The 15,619-nt window shown below is 40.6% G+C and overlaps 1 protein-coding gene across 1 annotated transcript in view; it reads left to right on the top strand.

Annotated features, from left to right (window-relative positions):
* Positions 1-15,619, top strand: part of LOC139717686 (cytoskeleton-associated protein 5-like) — a 67,721-nt gene that overhangs the window by 9,630 nt on the left and 42,472 nt on the right. Inside the window, exons 2-12 of the mRNA XM_071629189.1 lie at positions 2,709-2,902; positions 4,766-4,892; positions 5,415-5,666; positions 6,237-6,369; positions 8,669-8,769; positions 9,380-9,493; positions 11,100-11,204; positions 11,668-11,757; positions 12,725-12,889; positions 14,157-14,285; positions 14,821-15,012. Of these exons, the coding sequence (XP_071485290.1) occupies positions 2,709-2,902; positions 4,766-4,892; positions 5,415-5,666; positions 6,237-6,369; positions 8,669-8,769; positions 9,380-9,493; positions 11,100-11,204; positions 11,668-11,757; positions 12,725-12,889; positions 14,157-14,285; positions 14,821-15,012 (1,602 nt within the window). The remainder of the gene's footprint in view (positions 1-2,708; positions 2,903-4,765; positions 4,893-5,414; positions 5,667-6,236; positions 6,370-8,668; positions 8,770-9,379; positions 9,494-11,099; positions 11,205-11,667; positions 11,758-12,724; positions 12,890-14,156; positions 14,286-14,820; positions 15,013-15,619) is intronic.

Below are 15,619 nucleotides of genomic sequence, written 5' to 3'. Positions count from 1 at the left end.
TCTACTTTTGCTTGTTTTCTCTCTCTCTCTCTCTGGCGGCCTGACATCGATTTCTAGTGGACCCGGGTCACCAGGCCATTAGGAATCAATGTTGAGTCCTGATAATACTTTGGACTTTGCAGACATGGAAAAGATACAATTCATGATTCATGGACATTCAATTAAACATGCCTATTTCTTTGCCAGACCGGCGGGTGTTTTGCCAATTACTTAACTGCTTTCACTGGACAAGATTTCTTTTTATCACCTCTTGGCAGGCTTCCCCTCGTCCTGGTCATGTCATTGAGGTTTCCTCTGTATGTAATGGAATGGGTCAGGACACATCATAACAAGCCCCACAGACTACAGTACCTGATAGACAGCATGGCTACATCAATGCCCAAACAACTTATCTGCTTTGCCCAATTGGCACAATGCAGGGTGTATACAGTTGGTAGTTTACCCGTGCCAGTTCCCAAATGGCAAGTAAACGGTATTCACCACTGCTTGTGTCTCATCTGTAGACCCATGCCTTTGATTTCATGTCAGGTCCTCCCATGTACCTAGCTGCTGGTTAAAGTTTGGATGCAGTCTTGTTTTGTTTTCAAAATAAATCTCTCATTCTACAATTCATGACAAAGTACTTTCGTTTACTCAGATGTACAACAGTGTACATGTATGTTTAAAAACATCATCATGAAATCAACACAAGATATGAAAGTTTCCATGTATTGTAGCATGGTGCCACTTGATGTTGTATTGAGCCAGTTTGTTGCCAATGTCAATACAGTTACAATCTTATAACACATCCAAACACTGATGTACAGTTGTACCTTTAAAACTGAGCTCTGTACCTTGTCTAGCTGTACAAACTTGTAGTTCAAAGCTGGACAGCCTGATAGCTCTATGTGTAGTAGAGGAGGAAGTCCCATCCATATCAGAACCTGTGTAGGGTGACCAATAGGGAAGGAACAGACATACAAAATAGGATTATGTGTGCAAAAAGACATGGTCTGCACACTATGTTTCACAGGTAAACATCATTATATACCGGTACTTTGTGCTGAAAAGCCGGAGATTTTTGCGTGCATTTTAATTTCACGAATCTTGTGAGAACCGAGATACATGAAATTAAAATGCATGCAAAAGTTCTTGTCTACACTATGTGCATTGAATGCCAGTGGCAATTTGCGAAGATTTCATACTATGAAAAATGCCCATGGCTCCAATTCGCGAAAATTTCATGCCGCAAAAATGTCTTGCTTGGTCCCAGCAGGCTAGTCTACAGCTTGGAGAGAGATTGCAATCAAGTTTTAAAGGGGAAGTCCACCCTTAAAATGATACTTTTTTTTTTCAGTGTGAATAGGAGCAGAAAAATTGGAACAACAGGACAGTGAAAGTTAGAGCAAAGCCTGATCGAAACTACAAACTTATCATTATTTTGAAGTTGTGGTTACCCAAACACAAATTGACAATTTCTCAGTGTCACGTGCGAACTTGACCCCTATTTGATTTGTAAGTACTATAAGATTTTAAAAGAATTTTTCATTTCCTGTGGTGCTCAATAAGATTCAAATCTTACATGCTACTGTACCTTAATGCTATCTTTGCAAATATTTTTCAATACAACTCCTGCATGGAAAGTTATATTCTGTCATCAATAAAAAAAGAAAGAATTTCTCATTCCTTTTTTTGTTTTGCCTCAATCACTTGATGATGTCCTTTTAAACTCCTCTCTTCTTGCCAAAAACTGCTTTCCATCTAAACCCTTGCTTTGTCCCTTTAATTGATATGAAATTGTATAAAGAAGAAAGGAGAAAAAAAGTTACCATAGTTTGGGTGTGTTATATGTTTTATAAAATTTCTGTCTTTAGTATTTAAATGGATAGATGCAGGTACTGATGTACAACATGAGTAAATGTCATGACTGAAAGTCTGTTGTAGACCATGTGGAATTGATGTAGTTTAAATTAGAAAAAACAATAAAACTAGAGAGATAGACTTTAACCTGTGTACTGGTAGTTCTGTGGCATTTCAGAAAGAGTGAAAGTGAGTTCAAGGTTTAAGGTCCCCCAATAAGTGGTATCATAAAAATTTCTACTTGGCTTTGACAATGAGGTTATTGCACCATGTCTGCATGCAAGAGGAAAACATAGTGGTACTGTGCATGCAGTTCAGTATAATCTTATAAACCCGTAAGATTTTTCATTCCAATTCCCTTGTCACTCAGCAATTATGCTTCCCCCCCCCCCCCCCCCCATGTCTTGTCAAAAACAAGAGGTAGGAACACACCCTTGGGTGATAAGTGATTCTTTTTTTAATAATCAACGTGGAGATTTTGTTGCGACAAGTACATTCTTGACAAGTCAATAACCAAGTGAATATGTGAGATGTAATCTCAATTGCATGAAAAACAGCATTTCTAATCCTAGTTTCCATCACAGCTGCATTTTTATGGAACCTGCTGCTACATATAATTTGTGCTTATGAGTGAATAAAGGCAGAAATGTGGTTTAAATCTAGGCTGAGTGCACTGTCACTGTCTCTTTGTTGATTCTCTCATTTTTCTGTAAGTCTGAAACTGTTTTGCTGAAACTGTTTGAATTGTATTGTAAATGCCCGTTTTGATTTCTACACAATTCAGCTGAGCAAAAGCTGTCTCCTTTTCATAGATGAGGGACTGCTTTGCAAGTGATAACAAAATGCATCTTTTGCTTCACAATGCACAGGTCTGGAAAGCCCGTCTCCATGGTTATGAGGAGGCGGCCAAACTCTTCAAGAAGCTGCCGGACGAGAAGAGCCCCGAGTTCTCCAAGTACGCGGGACTGCTCAAGAAGTTTGTCATCGACAGCAATGCGGTGGCACAGGAGAAAGGCTTGGACGCCGTCCTGGCTTACCTGGACAGTGCACATCTTGCACCGAAGTGAGACCTCCCCCTTTAAAGGCATAAATTACCATGTGCAGATGAAAACAAAAACCCAGCATTAGTGCTTTCAAATAGTTGTAAAATGTGAGTAAGGGATAGAAACAACCAATGTAAAAATTTGAACCAGCATAATTGATGTAAGTATTGTTAGATGTACAAAATGTGAACAATAGTTACAATAAAAATGTTTCCAGACTAAACTGTCTACTGTTATGGTTTAATGAGAAAAACAGTGATATTTATCTCCTTATATTTTAGGCTGTATTGCAAAAATTTCATATGGTACAAATGTAGGATGTTTTGTGATACAACTGATCTACACATATGCATCAAAAGTGATGCCTTGAACATTTTTAGAATCACTGCTCCCAAAGGTAAACAGAACCTTTAACCTATTGCCCCCTCCCCCGATTTTCTAATTCCTGTAGACATACATGTAGCATAGCATTTAGTAGACTCCTACACATACAAACTGTGTAGGAAGCCATAGGTTAACATAAAAGTCCACTCCATCCAAACAAGGAGTGTCTTTCGTGTGAAAATTGTAAATAATTGCAAGAATTACAAATTATTTCTGATTAAAGAGCTCGTTCATCGCTAAACAACTGTGGGAAAGGATTTGCATTCATTGTCCCAAACAGTTGAATTACTGTAAATTACATGAAATGTTTAGTCATCAGGTGGAATGGTCTTTGCTTCCCACTTCCACTATGGGGGGAAATCTGGTAATATGCCTCATTTATTCGAGAACAAGTGCCGTTGCAGTTTGCTTCCTCACAATTTAATGTCGGTATCCGTGTAATCCCTTTAACGAGTGAGTGATGTAAGTCTGTATCAAGCAGCCTTTTATGTGAGCTGATACTTTGCATCATCTAGGACAATATTTGGGTAGATATGTACTGATTTCATTTTCTTGCCTGAAGCTCATTGCAGACGTGCTTCTGTCTGTTTCCCTGCACAAGTCTGCCTAACTGTTCAGACTGTCGCTATGGTGCTTTCCCTCATCCATAAACCTCACTTCTCGTTATCATCTCCATGTGGTTCTCTTCTTCATCTGATATACTGTAAAAGTGGATATTTTCGCGCGGCTAATTTTTCGTGTTTGGTCGGGTCAGAAGAGTTTCGTGTGTTTTTAATTCCGCGAAATCAAGACATCGTGCACAGGAATATATGGCAAGCAAAAATATTCGCGTGCTTTTATTTTCGCGCTAGTTTCTGGTTGCGCGAAATGCACGAAAATTTCAACACCGCAAAAATTTCCACTTTTACAGTAGAACATTTTGTCTGTCTGTCTGTCTGTCTGTGCCTGTGTCTGTCTCTGTCCCTGTTTTTCTCATTTTCACTCTCCCTCTCTGGCAATCTGTATTTCTGACACTGTTTGTCTGTCTGACTGTTTGTCTGTATTTCTGTCTGTTTGTCTGTCCACCTGTCTGTGTCTCTATCTCTCTCTTTTGTCTCTCTATCTTTCTATATGTTTCTCTCTCTGCCTGTTTGGCTGGCTTTGCCTGTCTACTCTTTCCTCTCCCTCTTTATCTCTATCTCTCCCTCTCTGTCTCTATCTCTCAATCTATCTCTAATCATCTCTCCCTCTCTATCTCTATCTCTCAATGCATATACAATCATCTCTCCCTCTCTATCTCTATCTCTCAATCTATCTACAATCATCTCTCCCTCTCTCTTTAAATCTCTTTCTCTCTCCATCTCTCTCTCCCCCCTTCCCTCCTTTGTCCTGCCACTGTACTGGGGTTTTCAATGTTTTTCTCAATAATGTGACCTACATCAACATTATGTGTCTTTCTTATTCATACAACACGTATGAAAAACAAAACAAAGCATCATACATTTTAATGCGTCTTTCAGGACCGTTGGCGAGGTGACAGCGGGCGTGGTCGCCAAGTGTCTCAACTCCTCCCGGACGAAGACAAAAGAGAAAGGCATGGAGATCCTTATGGTTTACATTGAGCTGGAGAAGCAGGAGCAAGTGACGGTGAGGACACAAAGAAACTTCTTGGAACAAACAAACAAACAAAGTGAACGCTCAGTGATTGTGTGCGATTGTAGCTTGTAACTGACAGAGAGATGCTGACTAATTTGATCTTGATATTTGGAGTATATTTGTGTCTCCTTCAGAGAAAAGAAAATATGTCTTCAAAATGAAATATATGATTCTTAACTCTGTTGGGCATAAGGTGTATTACATGTATCATATTTTCAATAGGCATGTTTTTCAGAAGACTTATATATTTCTATTTTTGTGTCTTGGTAATGTGAGTAATTCAGAAACTCCACTTTCATGATATGAGGACAAGGCAATAAAGTTAAGAGACTCATGCCAAAGAGACACGGACACTAGTCCCTGTGGATGTGAACCAGGAACCTTATGATTAAGAGTCTGTGAGCTTATTCACTGATCTGCAATGGCTCTATAAAGTGATAATGAATTCCAAATATCAATGGCCACAATTTCAGTTCACAACTATTAAAATCCACCATGGGGTCCAAATTACAGGAGGAACTTTTGAAAGGTCTCACAAACAAGCAGCCCAAGATCGTGGCGGCGTGCCTGGAGGTCCTGGCCTCGGCCGTGCGGGAGTTTGGGTCAAAGGTCATCACCCTCAAACCCGTGGTCAAGTCAGTACCAAAGATCCTGGAACACAGCGACAAGAACGTCCGTGAGAAGGCCAAGCTGCTGGCCATTGAGCTGTACCGCTGGATCGGAGCGGCCATCAAACCCAGTCTACAGAACATCAAACCAGTGCAGGTGAGGTTGCTTGACTTCCTTTTTTTCGTTCCCCTTCTTCTGATCTTGTGATCTTGTGTAACAAAGTGCTCATGTCTTTATGCCAGCCTGAATTCAGAGGCATGCGTATAATTGATGCTTACACATGCTCAACCGAGGGTTTGGGCTTGAGAAGAACCTCCTTCTAGGACAAACACATGCAGGATCTGACCCAACGGCTTCAGCGGTCAAGTTGGACCAGGGCCTGGATCTGGACCAGGACCAGGACCAGAAGCCGGGTTGGGATCAAGAGGAGTCTAAATCAAGAGACTGACCAGCCAAATCCCTCCTAATTCTGCAAGACACTTCTTGAAAACTCCTATGTTTCTTCATATCCTGACGAGACAATATAAAACCACCCCTATTTCAGGATTATTTTTATTAAATGAGATGACAGTACCCCCATGAGTATCTTCCCAATTTTCATTTGTAGAGTGTGTGCAGCTCCGAAGTGGACTCTAATTTTACTTCTTTCCGTTCCTTCTTTGTCCCCCAACCCACACTCCTTCCCCCACCTTGCACCCCCCACAACCCCACCCCCAATCCTGACAGCTGAAAGAGTTGGAAGAAGAGTTTGAGAAGCTTCCGACAAAGCCGCCAAAGCAGACGCGATTCCTCAAGTCTCAGCAGGACCTGAAGGCTAAGGCCATGGCACAGGATGATGACGACGACGAGGAAGATGAAGGTGTGTGTCTGGAAGTCAGGTTTCTTACCATCAATTTATGTGAATACATTCTGTTTTTTGTTTGTGTGTGTGTGTGTGTGTGTGTGTGTGTGTGTGTTTACTTGATCACCAATCAACCAAAGCTGAAAGAGGATTCAACACTTCTTCCTCTGTGGGCTATTATCGTACAAGCTCTTCATGGTACAGTGTACCTTAGTTCATAAGAGCAGAAGTGTCATGCCTCATATGTATCAGATATTCATAAATATAAGGAGAGGGGTTCTGTACCATAGAGATATATACTAAGAACACTAGAGGGCGGACTCCGTGAAATCCCTGTGACCGATAGAAGGAGGCGTTCGCCATTTTGGTCCGGGCAAATTTCGACTAGCGACCGTACCAATAACGTGTAGCGCTATAGCGGAGCATGCAGGGAGATCGACGACGGGATGCAACAGCAGTAGGCTAGCATCTATGCCAAGGTCTCCATCAGAGTTTGGAAATCGAAAATGTTCCTAAATTCGCAAATTCTACTTAAAGTAGCATAGATCTATGTTGCAAAATGCCTGGTTCATGTGCTGCTTTTGGATGAGAAACAGGAGAAAAGAAACTGGTGAAAAGAAGGGGAGCTGAGTTTCCTTTCACAAGTAACTAAAATTACATTTATAGTGTGTGTTCAACAGATTGATTCAAGACAAAAAAAAAGAAAAAGAAAAGAAAAGGTCTTGCAAAATTCGTCAGGGGCACTCCGCCCTCCCTCAGCTATTCTCGATCTATTGCTACTATATATAGATAGCTAATACAGTACATAATTATATGGAAGGTCGGCGGAACGGGGGGGGGGGGTGGGATTTGCCCCATTTCCAAAATAAAAACAAAAAAACCTCCCCTTTTTAAAGTTTAAAAAGTGCTCTTTTCTAAGGGCCCTATTTGGCCCTTGAGCCCCCCCCCCCCAAAAAAAAAAAAAAAAAAAAAAATCGTTCCTCCACCCTTTGCTATACCAGCAGTTAATTTCACTATGGTGATGGTGTGAGAAAAGCTCAGAATAATATATATGCCTGGTGACAGGACATATTATGCTCCGGCATTGATATCTTTCTGAAAATAGAATTAGCATCATGGGTCTGAGCTATTTGGCTTTTGGTTCAAGGCAGGGTGAGGATTTAGGGTTAGGTGTTATGATTTGGGTTAGGGTTTATGTAAGCTTCAACATTAGCTTTTCGAGCTTGAACATAATATGTCATGGAACCAATATGCCTACACGTACTTACATTACAAAAATGATTTGTTATTTCATTTCCACCACTACCACCAAAAAAAAAAAAAAAAAATAGAAATACAATGAAACACTCGAATACACAGATAGGACTATAGAAGGCAGTCCCCTCATACAGAACAAATATAATAGCAAAAAAAAAAAAAATACAAAAATTGACGCAGTATACTGTATCACAAGGGGCATCCGGCTGTCTAGAGACCAAGAGAACCCTTTTTATTGCATGGACCATGGTCGTGTTGGTCGGCTTGAAAGTATTACCTCGTTGAGAATAAAGTAAAATTTTGTTTGATTTTCATTTTCTTTACCACTCATAAGAGATTGCTAGCAACTTAAATTTTTGAGTTGTTTCCTTCTCTCATCTCCGACCCCCTCATCTTGTTGCTGAAAGCCAATACGTGTTTGAGCGCTTGCTGTACGTGTTTACGTGTCCACCACTACTGCGCTGCCCGGACGCGATGTTTGTTTTTGCCCGGACAAAGATGGCGCGCGGCTTCTTCATCTCGGCACACGAGCACTGCGTACGCACCACACGCAGTCCGCGCTCTAGTATATTATTAGTATACATCTCTATGTTCTGTACAGTGTGGATTTGAAGTGTCATGTTTGTGTCTCTGTTTGCATACTTCATGCTCCTTATCAAATCTTGTAAATGCAGACATGCAAGAACAAGTACTGATTTGAGCACTCTGTACTGCACTTTGTACAAGTGACCTTTTGTACAGTCATTTCTTCCACATGAAATACAGTTGACTCCCTTTATAACGAAGTCCTTGAGACTGGCAGTTTTCTTTCGTTATATTGAAATTTTGTTGTAACGGAACAAATAAACAATAAATACATACATGTAGAGCTGAAGATGCTGCAGTCTGAAGTTTTACTTTGTTGTATAAACCTTAATTTCATTATAACTGTGTTTGTTATATTGGGAGTGCACTGTAATGTGTCTTCATCATTTGGTCTGTGTTTCTGTCTGTGTGTTTATCTTTATCTGTGTCTCTCCTGGTCATTTGTTTGTCTGTCTGTCTGTCTGTCTGTCTGCAGATGAAGTTGATGGAGCAGCAGCACCAGCTGTGGATCCCTACGATCTCCTGGAGGCTGTGGATATCATTGCCAAACTCCCCAAGGACTTCTACGACAACATGGTAAGTCTGCATGTAGACGGCATCAAACTGTGTCAGACAGTCCCCTAATCCATCGTGGCAAAGTTGCCATCCTGTATGAGAAGACAGCTTCATTGGATTCCACACAAGACATTCTGCTTGAAATCATAACTTGATAGCAGTTGCTTGTCCGTAGAGAGCATAAGATTTCATTCCTTATACAGAACAGGGGCATATACTTCGGTTGTTTAGTCTCTAGGGCCAATTGTACCTATAATTTGTATATTCTGCCTTTGCTGGCATGTTAGTATTTGCTGAGTTATTTGATTGTGTGTAAAAAGTGGAAGTTTTAGGTATCATCATTCTGAAGATCAAGACCTAAGGAGATGGCCTATAGTAGACAGAAGTGGACCTTCCTTTTCCTCCTTTTATGTTTGTTTGTTTGTTTTTCCATGGAGTCACGTTGTCAAAAAATCCTTTTCCCTAAGAATGAATTCAGATGGGTAAATCTTGCATACTTATTAGCCTAGTGTGACTGAGCCCTGATGTTAAACAGACGGTGGTATATTGGGTGTATTGAGTAATCGTGTCACGTATCGGCGGCGCGGAAGTGACATCTTGGCATCCTTTTTTGACCTTTGACCTGACACAGGAAGCGAAGAAGTGGCAGATCAGGAAAGAGGCTCTGGAGGCGCTGCAGCCGCTGACGGCGAACCCCAAGATCGAGCCGGGCGACTTTGCCGAGCTCCTCCGGGTCCTGAAGAAGGTGAGAGGCACACGGGAATGATGTAGAGAAAGGAAGGGTAGATTAAAGAAACAATAAGCAGAGGTAGAATGGAAAAGATAAAGAAAAAATCTTTGGCAGTTAGACAGATTTTGAAGAGAGATCAACAAAATGAAATCATCCAGTTGCTTTCATCGTGTAAAAATGAGCTGCATGCCAATGAATAGATGGTGAACACCATGGGGGTGTTTCATGAAACTTTTTGTCAGTGATTTACACTGACAACTGTTAAAAGCTACTGAAATCCTTGCGTCTGATTGGCTGATAGCAAATTCGTCGGTGAAAACCTCCGAAGAACTCGTTGATGAAACGCCCCCCTGGGGGGTGTTTCATGAAAATTTTTGTCGGTGATTTACACTGACAACTGTTAAAAGCTATCAAAATCCTTGCGTCTGATTGGCTGATAGCAAATTTGTCGGTGAAAACCTCCGACGAACTCGTTGATGAAACGCCCCCCTGAAGAGGAGAGAAAGAAATGACAGCAGGAAAATGAAAAAAAAAAAGAGATTGAGCAATGACTTATAAAAAACAAAACAGAAGTTGCAAAGCATTCAAGAGACATACTAACCCAGATATACCAACTGGTCCTTTCATTTGTTGCAGTATTTTGTAGTTGTTTGTGCCAAAATACTGTAAGCTTGATAGAAAAGTCTATTTTTCCCAAGTAATCTTCGTATTCAGTGTATTGCAGGATAGGTTAAAATACTGTTTTCTTCCAAGAATACACCTTTTCTGCAGCCCTCAGAATAGTGGTTATGGTTTCTCCAAGGTTGGCATCCCTGCATAATGAGAAAGAGAAGAGAGATACGGAAATAGAAACAGACAGATTAACAGATAACTAGGAACAAAAATAAATAAATTTGCATAGTGAGAAGTTTGCAGATAAAGCAGGCAGGTCAAGCTTTGGAAGAATAAGTAATTGTAGAAATTGAATGCATTGAAAAATGTTAGTAGGTTGATAAATTTGCGTTAGAAAGACTGCAAAAAGTAAAATGATTGAAATATAGGATAGAAGATTGTCAACACTTTATCTCTTCTTTTGGAGCAAGTGTTAGTCATTACTGACATCTTGGTATCAGTCATCTGGGGGGCGTTTCATCAACGAGTTCGTCGGAGGTGTTCACCGACAAATTTGCTATCAGCCAATCAGACGCAAGGATTTCAGTAGCTTTTAACAGTTGTCAGTGTAAATCACTGACAAAAAGTTTCATGAAACACCCCCCAGATGCCTTGTATGCCGACATGCACCTCCTCAGGAGTGCTGCAGTGTATCTTCACCAGTTGGCACAAATGTCTTAAAGCTAATAACCAAATGAAAGCCAGAGACATGAACTAAATCCCCTCAATCTGGCCTTACTGTTTGACTGAGGCACATTGCCATACCCGAGTGGGCTGGCTAACTCACAAATGGGGTTACGTAGGCTTGGAGGAATTATCTAAATGCTGATGACAAGATATGGCAAGTGGCAGCTGAGTGCCTAGGCACGTATAGGATTATTAGTAAAGTACATGTTTACAATTGCAATGCACAATGTCTTTCCTAACATGCCATCAGCATCTCATAACAGCTGTATGCTTTCTTTTGCAGACCATTGCCAAAGACACAAACGTGATGATCGTCGCCCTCGCTGGCAAGTGCATGGCAGGCATCGCCATTGGGATCCGCAAGAAATTTTCCCCCTATGCAGTAGCGGTAAGTGCAAATATAAGTTGAAATATCATATATTGTTTCAAGACACTGAAATAGAGCTGCTACGCCTTCTTAATATACAGGAGACTCCTTGGAAACATACTTATTTCTGCATGTCTTGACGAAAGAATGCATAAAGCCTCTCTGATTAATAAAAAAAAAATTGCCCATGAGAATCTGTGTTACACAAAGGCATATCCCTTATTGCTCTATGTAGTCACCATGATTTTGAGTTGGGAATGTTGGCAGCCCTGGAAATGTGGACATTTGCATAAAATATTTAAGTAGACTCCAGAACTTTATGTAACTTATTTTGGATGCTTATACTATGTATCAAAACTTAGTTTACGGACTTGTTTGCTTCTTTGTGTTGCCGGTTTTTTCATCAGTGTGATGACAAAAGCTAGTGTCGTTGACCTGCCACAAAAAAAAAATGATGAATATTAACATCACTTTTCCTCCTCAGTGTATATCAACGATCCTGGATAAATTCAAAGAAAAGAAGCCCAATGTGGTAGCTGCCATGCGAGAAGCAATAGATGCCATTTATCCCTCGGTAAGTTTATGACCCTCTTGCCCCACGACTGTGCACTCCCTACTTGCCCAACTCCGGCAATGAAATGCCACTTATGATTATATCTTCCGTGAATGACGTACGCTTAATGTACTTCTGCGATCAAGTATCGTACATCAGCGATCAGTGCAGATCGGTTGTCTTTTATCTGTGCCGTGTTTATAAGTTTACTGTGAGTTTTATTGGAAGGGAAATGCCTAACAACATCTGATGCAAAGTGTGAGATTTTGTTTCAAGGGAGACGATTGTCACATTCAGTATGCACATTGCGTGTAGGATGTAATGGAAGAATAATGCCATATACCAGGACAGGAAGTTGATCTTATTTCATTAAAGCTTTTGGTGTTAGAAGATAAGGAAGCTTCGGACGGGCATTCTGTCATGCATTTGAATGCTAACCTCACTGAGAAATTGGAAAGTTGTATCATGTTTTGAGTTTTAGTTAATGTGATGGCGGTAGTTGATAAAAAAAGGGACTTCAAGAACTGACTCGTTGGTTTATATTGTTTTAAGTAGGTATTTACTAATGATGTTCAGAAACTGTTGGCATTGGCAGGAGTTGTGGTTGATGATGTATCTTCCATGATAGATTTGAGAAATGATCACCAATTTGATTTTCTTTAAACTGTGATGTTTCCAACACAAATTAGATTTTTATTTTTTTTCAGGTGTTTCTTCAATTTGTCTCCCTCTACAAATAAAATTTGTTAAGATCGCAACTGTTGATCTGTAGTTGCGATCTTAACAAATCTAATTTGTAGAGGGAGGCAAATTGAAGAAACTCACACCTGAACCTTCACCCCTCTAAAAAAATAGTATTTCTTTCATTTAGATTTTTTTCCTTAAACTATGATGTTTCTTATGTATGTTCGAAAGGAAAAACTAACAAGAACAGCAGAACTTAGTGTGTGTAAAGTGGAAAAAAAAATGCTGTTTTATGACCCTGCAGACCACACTGCAAAACATCATGGAGGACGTTCTAGCTGCCATGGAGAACAAGAACCCCAACATCAGGGCGGAGACGACACTCTTCTTAGGCAGGGCGTTCCGGCAGTGCACCCCAGCCACCTTACCCAAGGCTGCCCTCAAGCCACTCTGCACATCGCTTGTCAAGGCAAGGGACTTTATTTTTTTTGTAGTAACAGCTGCAATATTTGCCCCCTTCTCTCTCTCTCTGTTGTGTTCCTCTTTTGCTGTGTCTCTCTTTTACTCTCTCTCTATGCGCGGTCAGACTGGCAAAAGATTGATAAGTTTAAGATCGTGAAGTCCTCGCGATTGTTTGTTTTGCGGTCACACTGGCAGCCCAACTTCTTGATCGAGAAGTGTTGGTCATTGGTGCGGGCGGGCAAGAAAGAAGAAAGAGCACGCCGTCCGATGGCTAGTGATTGTGACGTAACAATGCACATCTGTACATGACAATGGCCTTGCGCTTCGGAGACACTGCACGCAAACAGATCGAGAAGTTTTGCAGTAGTGAGGGAAATATCCCTAGTTCGAGTGGGAAGTTTCGCAAGAAGTTTGGGGGGAAGTTTGCGGTCACACTGGCAAAACTTCGAGATCTTAAAGATCACGTACTTAATCCTCTCGATCTTTTGCCAGTCTGATCGCTCTCTCTCTCCTCTCTCTCTCTACTGTGTCTTTGTTTTCTCTTTGTCTTTTCTATACTTTGGTTTGTCTGTCTGTCTCTCTCTGTCCGAGTCTGTCTTCATCTGTCTCTTCGACTTTCACTTTATTTGTGTGTATGTCTTGTTTTTAACTAGTATTCATCTATGTCTCTCTTTGTCTTTCTCTCTCTCTATCTGTCTCTTGTACTCTGTGTTGTCTATCTTTACCACCTCCTACCACCATCAATTGTGTGTCACATAAAAAAACTTTGTCTTTCTGTCTGTCTGTCTGTCTGATTTACCCTTTGCGTGTCATCTTTACTGTCTTCAGTTTGTCTATGTCATTCTCTCTAATTCTCCCTTTGTGTGTGTGTGTGTCCTACATTTTGTCTCTGTCTGTCTGTCTTTCCGTCTCTGTCTGTCTCTCATTTACTCTGACCACTCTATTTCTGTTGTCTATGTCCGGCTTTCCTGTGATATGTCTTCTTTGTGATTCCATTTTTAATAGCTCCCTATTTTCTTATTCTATTCGTTTCAACAACAAAAACAAAGGGAAACGAATCTCATGTCCATCTGAATGTGTCTTCAAATATATACTCACATGTACACCCTGTATTTAAGTGATTATGAAATTTGAATTAGACATATTAAGATCACGGATATGCCAAATTCATTTTAACTAAATCTTCCTCTAACTAGAAAATAGTTTCTAGTGGAGTACTAGAAGCATTCGATGAATGAGTTTGAAGTTTGTCTTGTTGACCCTTGACCTGCTAGAAACTGGCTGACACGACGGCTGACGTGAGAGAAGCTGCCTCCGAGGCCCTGGGGACGGCACTGAGGGTGGTAGGGGAGAAACCTATGGGACCCTTCCTAGCTGACCTGGAGAAGATCAAACTGGACAAGGTAGTATACAAGCAGGACATGAATTCAAAGAAAGAAAAGAAAAGAAAAAAAAAACATTGCTGTCTTTTCATAATTCACCAAATTAGAATAGAGAATCTAACCTTGATCACAAAGCTATCACTGAACTTATTGATTGAAACTATCCGTCTGCACATAATGCTGTTATTGCAGACGAGTATCCAACACTCCCTCCCATACTTTTGTTCTGTAGTGAGGATGTGTGATGATGATGATGATGATGCAAAGAATCATAAACAAATTCTTTTCAAAACATTTATTTATTGTATTTCCATTTTCTTATTGATATTTCCATATGCAGTTTGGTCTGGTTTTTTTTTGTTCAAGTCATTTGTACCAGAGATGGCTGCAAATAAGTAGTTTACTTTTATGTCTGTCAGTAACTAGACAACTGTGCTGCTTAGAAGTGTCAAGTGTTTTAAAGCCAGCTCCGCAGAGGGGTCATTGTATATGAAGTGTTCTCATTACACACAATCTCCAACATACGGTTTTGGTGATCTTTCATTCTTCGCCGCAGATCAAAGAGTACAGCGAAAAGGTGGAGCTGGTGCACGGAGGCAAGAAGAAGACGAAGGAACCCAAGCCGGCGGCGGAGGCTGCCCCGCCCAAGGCAGCCCCATCGAAGGCCGCCCCATCCAAGTCCAAGTCGTCCAGCAGGCCAGGCACGGCCAAGGCCAAGGCCAAGGCCAAGACCGACAGCGGAGGCTCGGTCAGTCCTTTCTTGCCCACCCACAGTGTTATGGTCTGCCTTTCAATGTGTCGAAGAATGAGTTGAAAAGCAAGGCCTGACTATATTGCAATATCCTGTAGAGAATCACTTGGCGTAAAACCCTGATGTCATAATACATTATGAATGTGAATCCTCTTTCGTAGGTACTAAAAAGTTTTTGGGTAATTCATAAGTATGAACACTCAGTAATGTAAAAGTGATTTTGGCAATCTGTACCCTTTTTCCATTTCAGTTCCACCCCCAAAATTACTGATGTTGTTCTGCTGGTAATGCTCAACAAAGTTTAGATGATTCAATTTTGCATTTTGGAGTGTTGAATGAAGATAATGATTCACAAACCATGTACAATTGAAGATATGTCCATTTTTATTGACTTGAGATATTTAAGATTAAAATTAAGAAATCTTCAAAAATATTTCTTGTATGTGACGAGTATCATTGAAAAGATTAAATATCTCTTTATTTGATGATGACCACAATTGATAAACTTTGAAAATGGAGTTTATCAATTTTTGCATGCAGACTCATCAATTACAATGCAGTGAGCCTTGCTGGAGGGCGGGGGGCATTTGGTAATGAATGGCGC

Source organism: Diadema antillarum, unplaced genomic scaffold, assembly GCF_040938485.1.
Source record: "Diadema antillarum isolate AM-2024a unplaced genomic scaffold, OU_Dant_1.0 scf00000080, whole genome shotgun sequence".
Lineage (NCBI taxonomy): Eukaryota > Metazoa > Echinodermata > Echinoidea > Diadematoida > Diadematidae > Diadema > Diadema antillarum.
Note: the sequence above shows the minus strand (reverse complement) of the source record. Positions and strands in the feature narration are given on the sequence as shown.